The 9,284-nt window shown below is 47.7% G+C and overlaps 1 protein-coding gene across 1 annotated transcript; it reads right to left on the bottom strand.

Annotated features, from left to right (window-relative positions):
- Window positions 1-473: 473 nt before the first annotated feature.
- Window positions 474-4,191, bottom strand: Spn (sialophorin). The gene is made up of 2 exons (XM_004671020.2): window positions 4,094-4,191; window positions 474-2,781 (listed from the first exon to the last, which is right to left on the bottom strand). The coding sequence occupies exon 2, from the start codon at window positions 2,746-2,748 to the stop codon at window positions 1,624-1,626; it is 1,125 nt and encodes a 374-aa protein (XP_004671077.2). The 5' UTR covers window positions 2,749-2,781; window positions 4,094-4,191; the 3' UTR covers window positions 474-1,623.
- Window positions 4,192-9,284: the final 5,093 nt, after the last annotated feature.

The following is a 9,284-nucleotide window of genomic DNA, read 5'->3' on the forward strand; positions in this document are numbered from 1 at the left end:
CACATCTCCTTTTGTAGGTCGGTCTGTCTGTACTCAGGGACTGCAGCATCTGACTCAACGACTTCCTCTTGCAAATTTCCTCTACTGGAAGAAATAGCAGCCACCTTTGGACCATGTGCCTCCACGGGTTGCAGCCTGGGTTGGTCTCAGAAGCCGCACAGACCTGTCCCCTCTCCACACCTCAGGCCCACAGGGGAAGTCCCTAGCTTCTGTCTCATCCCCTGATCCTGGCTCTTTTCACTTCCTTTTGTTTGTTTGCTTTTTTTTTTTTTTATTTTTTGAGGTAGGGGCTCACTCTAGTCCAGGCTGACCTGGAATTCACTATGTAGTGTCGAACTCAAGGCGATCCTCCTACCTCTGCTGGGATTAAAAGCGTGTGCCACCATGCCTGGCTTTTTACTTCTTAACTCTCTCCCCTCTCCTCTCTCCCATCTCTCTGCCCCCCCCTTCCTCTCTCTCTCTCTCTCTCTCTCTCTCCTTCCCTCTCCCTCTACTTCTCTTGCTTGATTCTGGGTAGAAAGAGAAGGAATTCCTAGAATGGAAGAGAAAATAGAAATGGAGCATGCAAAGGCACCAGCAGAGACCAGTGGTTTGCAGTGTCCAGTCCCTGAGGTTGAGGCTGACTTCTCTCCCCTGCCCGCGGGAGCACATGGGCGGGTGCATGCACGTGTGCAGGGGAGTGAGGGAGCCTTTGAGGAAGGGAGATGGTACTTAACTGAAGAACTCACCCTTGTTGCATTCTTTTAGAGGCAATAGACAGACTTGAATTTTCAGCGAAGATGAGGGCACCTGTGTTACCAGCAGGCCCTGTGGCCCTCACTCTGGAAGTGACGTCTCCCAGGTTGCCCCACAGCCTCCCACTGGCTACACTCACCAGTACCCTTCACAACTATAGCCTAATTGTCATGTCTTGCACACAAACTGCACCCGAGTGGACCTCAGGTGCATGAGGGGGGGCGTCTATGAGCTCACCTTGGCTGCAAACACTTCTTATCTCTGTCCTTCGGAGAACTAACAGTCTCTGGCAGCTTCGATCCATAGGTGGGGAGAGTGTTGTGGTACTGGCTATAGGTCAGTCCATAGTCAGGGTGCTCTGGAGAAGGTCCCGGTCCACCTGAGAGTGCATCTAGATGACCCCACTCACCCAGGCTCCAAGCTGGCCCAAAAGCAAATGCAAGCTCAGGAGCTGGCCCAGCAGGGAACACCATGTACTTTATAAAATTTAATCCTAGGGAATTTGTTGGCCTGTCATTTTATTCTCCCTTCATACCCAGAGGAATATATGGAGAAATTCTAGGTCAACTAAGATTGTTCTGAAGATGAGAGCTGAGGAGGGGGGAGGAAGGGGAGATGAGTGGAGGGGGGGCAGGAGGGGCTGAGCCTTCAGTCCCCAGACGTTCAGCAGTCACAGGCACTAGCCAGATGCTAGACGCAGGCGCTGGGTGAAGATGCTGGTTACAGACTCCAGGGTTCAGAAGCTAGCTAACGTTTCCAAGTGAAGATGTTAGGTGGGAACCCAGAAAGTTCTGGATCAACAATGCCAGCGAGGATGAGGTTGGAGGAGCTTCTAGCGGGAAGGTGAGGGAAGCTACAAGACTTCTAGTTTCTTGTTAGTCACTAGCACTAAGGTCCAGCCCCATCTCTCGCTACTGACTCACGGGAAGTGGGGACCTCCACAGCCTCGTCCTCACTGCCCACCAGTGGCACTTCCTCCCCCTTTAGGCTGGGGCCTGACCCACACTTTAACTCCTCCAGCTCCAGAGAGCCCTGGTGAGACTTCCGTCTGCTGAAAAAGGTGGTAAGTACAGGACGCTGCCCAGAGGCCTCTGTCTCAGCAACCTTAGATCCCTTGTCACCACCTGCTGGCACTGCTGTCATGGCCTCCTCGTCAGGGACTTGGGCTGGCCCAGCCCAGGCATCCACCACCCCATTGTACTTCCCACTTCTGTTCAAGGTCAGGACCCCTGTCCTCTGCTTCTGCCGCCGGCGCCACAGCAGGAGCAGTGCCACAAGGAGCATGACCACCAGCAAGGCCACAAGCACAGGCACCAGCAACATGCCGTTTGACTCATCAGACCCAGTGCTTGTGTTGACAGAGGTTGCTGGAGTAGACATCGTGGATATTTCGTTGCTGGACACTGGGGAGCTGATGAGCGCATAGAGGGTCTCCAGAGAGCCGGCTGCCGTGGTGCCAGGACCTCCGTGAGTGTCATAGGAGGGCTCCAGAGAACTTGTACCCGTAGTGACAGGAGAACCACTGATTGTGTTGGAGCTTGTTGCCATGGTGACAGAGCCACTGGTCCCATCGGAGGTTTCCAAGGAGTTAAATGTCATGGTTCTATCTGTCACAGTGGGGTATCCCAGGGTGTTCACTGTTACATTGACAGCAGGGTCACTAGGCACAGTAGATACTTCTGGAAGCAATGATTCCTTGGTGGAAATTTCCTGATATGTTGCTGGCTCAGGTACAGGGGTGCTGGTGCTGGGGGCCATGGAAATCCCAACAGGAGACGCTTCACTGGCTCCAAAGGGAGTTGAGGAAGGTATGGCTGAGGTCTGCGTCCACACACTGACAACCTCCTTAGGGTCATTTTTCACAAGCCCAACAGAGATTGTTGAGTTGGGATTTAGGGCCTCCGAGGTAACAGGGACCAAAGAATCTGGCTTTCCTGAGATAGATCTCACCATCACTGTGGTCCCCAGAACCTGGGCCCAGAAGCCCCCAAAGAGGAGAAGAAGTAGGGCCATCTCCAGGCAACAGGCACCAGCAAGAGTTGAAATCTAAGGGTTGGAGAGATTGCTTAGTGGTTAAGGCACTGGCCTGCAAAGCCTAAGGACCCAGGTTTAATTCCGCAGTACCCACGTAACCCAGATGCACAAGGTGGTACATGCATCTGGAGTTTGTTTACAGTGGATAGATGCTCTGGTATGCCTTCTCTCTCTCTTTCTCTCTCTCTAATAAATAAATAAGTGACACATAAAAAAAATGTTTAAGGGCTGGAGAGATGGCTTAGCAGTTAAGCGCTTGCCTGTGAAGCCTAAGGACCCTGGTTCGAGGCTCGGTTCCCCAGGTCCCACGTTAGCCAGATGCACAAGGGGGCGCACTTCAGTTGCAGAGGCTGGAAGCCCTGGCGCGCCAATTCTCTCTCTCTCCATCTGTCTTTCTCTCTGTGTCTGTCTCTCTCAAATAAATAAATAAATTAATAATATTTTTAAAATGTTTAAAAGGGCTAGAGGGATGGCTTAGTGAGTAAGGCATTTGCCTACGATGCCAAAGGACCCAGTCTCAATTCCCCAGAACCCACATTAGCCAGATGCACAAGGGGCCGCAAGCATCTGGAGTTCATTTGCAGTGGCTTGGAGGCCCTGATGCACCCACTGTCTCTCTTCTCTCTCTTTCTCTGTCAAATAAATAAATAAATAAAAATAAAATATTTTTAGTCTGGGCGTGGTGGCGCATGCCTTTAATTCCAGCACTCAGGTGAACCTGAGCTAGCGTGAGACCCTACTTCAGAACCCCCCCAAAAAATAAATAAAATACTTCTTAATGTTTTAAAAAAAAAAAAAAAGAGTTGGGCCAGACATGGTGGCGCACGCCTTTAATCCCAGCACTCAGGAGGCAGAGGTAGGAGGATCACTGTGAGTTAGAGGTCACCCTGAGAATACAGAGAGAATTCCAGGTCAGCCTGGGCTAGAGTGAAACCATGCCTCAGACAAAAAAAAAAAAAAAAAAAAAAAAAGGAAGATCTGAGCCTATAGGAGAAACACAACACAGAGAAAAGGTTGAGGGAGAACCTTGCCAGGCCCTCCCCTCTTGCCCACTTCCCTGCCAACTGCCAGGCCCATCTTGTGGTTTAACGGCTTTTTCCACCATTGCTTTTACTATTTCCAGAAATAACAAGAGTACAGAAGCCCGCAGTCCCCCTTCTGGCCTTGGCGGCTCCTACTTCAGCAATGGTCATACCTTCTTGGCCTTACCTGACTCTTCAACCCACTAGTCTTGACCCTCCTTTTCCATCCACCTATTCATCTTTTCTAGCCACAAGATCATTCCCAGATACTGTAGGCCCCCACCCCAGCCATGCCCTCTTACCAGCGCACTAGATAAGGCACAGGATCAGCGCCAGCTGCTCCAACTCCTCCTCAGGCTCAGGCAGGACTGGGGCAACTGGGCCCCAAGGGGAAAGGAAGTGGGCCCTGGCTCCACCCATCCCACCCTTGCATCCTGCCCCACCCACTCCTGTTCCCACAGCTGCCTTCTGATGAGACCCTGAGAGGGTGCCTGACCAACCTCAGGTGGAGGCTTGGGGTCCAGAATAGGAATGCTTGGGTATTTCCTAGGATATAGAATGGTAAGGGGCTCAGAGCTGGAGTGATGAGAAGGGATGCTCAAGAACTCCAGGAGGTGGAGGACACGGGAAGGGACGGTTTCTTTACATCTGCGGTCCCCCAAGATGTTAGGCCAGGACCTGTGGTGATGCATTTCCTGCCCAAGAGCTCCCAAGTAGTAACAGGGCCAGGGGAAAACCCTAAAAGGTTTTGCAGGCTGGTGAGCCCTTGACTGTGCCACAAAGAGCAGAGGGCACTACAGTGACCCCCAGTTATGCCAATACTAAGCACTAGCTATTCAATGGTCTTGTTTAGTTATTTGTTTGTTTATTTACTTATTTGCTTACTTATTTATTTACAAGCAGAGAGAGAGAGACAGATAGACCATAGAAAGAATGGGCAGGTCAGGGCCTTTGCCACTGCAAATAAACTCTAGACACAGGCACTACTTCATACATTTGACTTTACCTAGGTGCTGTGGAATCAAATCCAGATTATCAGGCTTTGCAAGCACATATCTTAACCACTGAGCCATCTCTCTAGCCCTCAATGGTCTTATTTTTAAAGAAGACTAACAGCTATGGGCCTCTATCTGAGAGCTATCTGCAACAATCTCTATTGAGAGATTAACCAAATTGTCTTCAGACAGGTGAACCTTGGGGATCTAAGGTCATCTTTGCAGTACTGGACTTTGAACACAGGGCCTTGTGCATGCTGGACAAGTGCTCTACCACTGAGCCAAATCCCTAGCCTTAGGTAAAGAGCTCTTTATTTTCTTCCTTTAGCTTTTGTACCCTAACTTGAATCAGCAAACTCTGACTTTTTAATATGTGTATGCTTTGAGGCTTTGTCTTTTTGTATTTATTTATTTTTATTCTGGGTTTTCCAAGGTAGGGTCTTAATCTAGCACAAGATGACCTGGAATTCACTATGTAGTCTCAGAGTGACTTCAAACTCACGGCAATCCTCCTACCTCTGCCTCCCAAGTGCTGGGATTAAAGGTGTACACCACCAAGCCCAGTGTCTTTCTTTAAAAAAATAAAAATAAAAATATTTAATACAAGGCTGGAGAGATGGCTTAGCAGTTAAGGCACTTGCCTGCAAAGCCTAAGGACCCATGTTCAATCTCTCTTTAGATCCCACATAAGCCAGACACACAAAGGTGATACAAACACAAGGTCACACATGTGCATTAGGTGGCACAAGTGTCTGGAGTTCAATAGCAGTGGTTGAGATCCTGGTGCACCAATTCTCTCTTCTCTCTCTCTTTCTTTTTTTTTTTTTTTTTGGGGGGGGGGTTTGGTTTTTCGAGGTAGGGTCTCACTCTAGCCCTGGCTGACCTAGAATTCACTGTGTAGTCTCAGGGTAGCCTTGAACTCATGGTGATCCTCCAACCTCTGCCTCCCAAAGGCTGGGATTAAAGGTGTGCACCACCATGCCTGGCTAAAAAAAAAAATCTTAACACACAAATTATAGAACATAGACAAATGTTGTAAGACTGCACAAAGATTTACAACCTTAGAAAGAAATCACCAAGGCAAAATAAATGTTTAACAAAATGGGCATTTCAACCAAAATGTTGCTGACAAAATTGATCATTCCCTGTGTGTACGAATGTTGGCCTTGACCCAAGTGGGCAGTGAAGGAGAAAGTAGGTCCAGGCTCCAGGCTGAAGCACTCATCAGCCAGGGCCTGACCAAGACAGATGACTGACTGTGGAGTTCAGGGGGAGACACCAGGGCCAGGGACAAGGAACAATTGTCACCTCAGTCACAGAAGGGAGGCATTGAGAAAGTTGATTGCAGAAGCATGTACCCACACTCACCAGGTACAGCAAAGAAGGTTCCAGAAGGCACTCTGCCTCAATTTACCTGCTCTTGCAGCAAACTCACCAGCAGGAGAGGAAGACAAGATATGGAGAAGCTAAATAGCTGCCCAAAGCATTTTGAGTGGGCCAGTCTCAGTGTCACTTATGTTCCACCCACGTAGCCTTGGGAGATAGCGTCATTACCCTAATTTTACAGGTGATGAAACCAAGAAAGAAATCTGAGAAACAAAACAGCTGAGAAATTTGCCCAGGCTTATTCAAGCAGTAAGTACTAGAAATGAGGTTCAAACAAGGGTTATTGCTAGACATAGTGGTGCACGCTTTTAATCCCAGCACCCTGGAGGCTGAGGTAGAAGGATCACCATGAACTCAAGGCCACCCTGAGAGTACATAGTGAATTCCAGGTCAACCTGGGCTACAGCGAGACCCTACCTCGAAAAACCAAAGGGGAAAAAAAGGGTTGTTTAAAGGCCAAAGGCAAGACTCTCCTAGCAATGCTAGTTGGCAGTTTGTGTGCGAATAAATCAAATTATGTAATACTTATTAAAATGGGGGAGGGAGGGCTAGATTCAGCATTGGGGATGCTGACTACAGAGAAGCCAAATTTTAAAATATTTTACAAATTACAAGGAGAGAGAGAGTAGGGGGGGCATGCCAGGGCCTCTTGCCGCTGCAAATGAACTCCAGACACATGTGCTACTTTGTCTGGCTTTATATGGGTACTAGGGAATCGAATCTGGGCCATTAGGCTTTGCAAGCAAGCACCTCTAACCATTGAGCAATCTTCCCAGCCCAAGAAGCCATTATTTTAGAGACAAGGTTTTCTATGTATCCTACACTGGCCTCAAGCTTGAAATCCTCCTGCCTCAATCCCCAGGTGCTGAAATTATAAGCATACACTGTCACTCCTAGCCTCAGAGAAGCAGTATTTTTTTTTTTGTTCATCTTTATTTATTTATTTGAGAGCAGCAGAGACAGAGAGAGAGAGAATGGGTGCGCCATGGCCTCCAGCCACTGAAAACAAACTCCAGATACATGCTCCCCTTTATGTATCTGGCTAACGTGGGTCCTGGGGAATCGAGCCTCAAACCAGGGTCCTTACACTTCACAGGCAAGCGCTTATCCGCTAAGCCATCTCTCCAGCCCCAAAACAATTTTTTTTAAACTTTCTTAACATTTTATTCATTTACTTGAGACAGAGAGAGGGGGAGAGAGAGAGTGAGAATGGATGTGCCAGGACCTCGAGTCACTGCAAACGAACTCCAGATGCATGCGCCACCTTGTGCATCTGGCTTATGTGGGAACTGGAAAATCAAACCTGGGTTCTTAGGCTTCGCAGGCAAATACTTTAACTACTAAGCCATCTCTCCAGCCCCAGAACCAATATTTATTATTATATTATATTATATTATATTATATTATATTTATTATATTATATTATTAAAGATTTAACTTTTTTTTACTACTTTACTTATTTATTTAAGAGAGAAAAAGAAAGAAGCAGACATATATATAGAGACAGCAGGTGTGCCAGAGCCTCCAGCCACTGCAAACAAACTCCAGACACATGTGCCACTCTGTACATCTGGTTTACGTGGGTCTTGGGAAATCGAACCTAGGTCCTTAGGCTTCATAGGCAAGTAACATAACTACTAAGTCATCCCTCCAGCCCTTAAATCTTTTTAACATTTTATTTATTTATTTATGAGAGAAAGAGACAGATAGAAAGAAAGAGAGAATGGGCATGCCAGGGCCTCTAACCACTACATATGAACTCCAGACACATGTGCCCCCTTGTACATCTAGCTTACGTGGGTCCTAGGGAATAGAACCAGGGTCCTTAGGTTTTGTAGGCCAATCCCGAAACCACTAAGCCATTTTCCCCTGTACTCCCTTAAATATTTTTTTTAAAATATTTTATATTGAGTCAGGTGTGGTGGGGCATGCCTTTTATCCCAGCTCTCAGGAGGCAGAGGTAGGAGGATCACTATGAGTTCAAGGCCATCCTGAGAATACATATTGAATTCCAGGTCAGCCTGGGCTAGAGTAAGACCCTACCTCAGAAAAACAAATATATATATATTTTATTTATTTGAAAAGAGAGAGACAGAGAGAGAGAGAGAGAAATAAAGAAGCAAATAGAGACAGAGAGAGAGAATAGCATGCCAGGGCCTCTGGCCATTGCAAACGAATTCCAGACACATGCACCATCTTGTTCATCTGGCTTTATGTGGTGTGGTGGTTTAGTTCAGGTGTCCCCCATAAACTTAGGTGTTCTGAATTCTAGGTCCCCAGCTGATGGAGATTTGGGAATTAATGCCTCCTGGGGGAAGTGTATTGTTGGGGGCAGGCTTATGGGTGTTATAGCCAGTTTCCAAATACCAGTGTTTGGCACACTCCTGTTGCTACTATCCACCTTATATTGGCCAGGGGTGATGTCCACCCTCTGCTCATGCCATCATTTTCCCTGCCATCGTGGGGCTTCCCCTCGAGCCTGTAAGCCAATATAAACCTCTTTTTCCCAGAAGCTGCTCTTGGTTGGGTGATTTCTACCAGCAATGCGAACCTGACTGCAACATGTGGGTACTGGGGAATTGAACCTGGATCCTTTGGCTTTGCAGGCAAGTGCCTTAACCACTAAACCATCTCTCTAGCCCAGATGCAATATTTTTGAGCCTGGTCTTTACAAATCTAATAATAATAGGGACTCCTCTCCCCTTTTTATTCCCTCATCCAGATTATCTATGACTTCTTCCATCGCTACCTTTAAAATGGATGTAGCACCTACCACCAAGTTCTTGGCTTCTAAATGCCACTGTCCTTGAGGGAAACAAGGTTTCTTGGAAAGTGGCTGACTCTAAGACTGGGATCTGGAGAGCATCAGATAAGCCTGGAAAAACTTTCTGCCTCAGTTAAGCCCCCAAAGAATGATACGGTTATGTCAAAAGACCAAGAGGGGAGGGGAAGGTGTGGTGGTGCACACCTTTAATCACAGCCCTCAGGAGGCAGATGTTGGAAGATTACTATGCGTTCCAGGCCAGTCTGGAACTACAGAGAGAGGTGGAGGTCAGCTTGGGCTAGAGTGAGGCCCTACCTCAAGTAAAAGGGCTGGAGAGAGTGCTTAGTG

This window comes from Jaculus jaculus, chromosome 12, assembly GCF_020740685.1.
Source record: "Jaculus jaculus isolate mJacJac1 chromosome 12, mJacJac1.mat.Y.cur, whole genome shotgun sequence".
Taxonomy (NCBI): Eukaryota; Metazoa; Chordata; class Mammalia; order Rodentia; family Dipodidae; genus Jaculus; species Jaculus jaculus.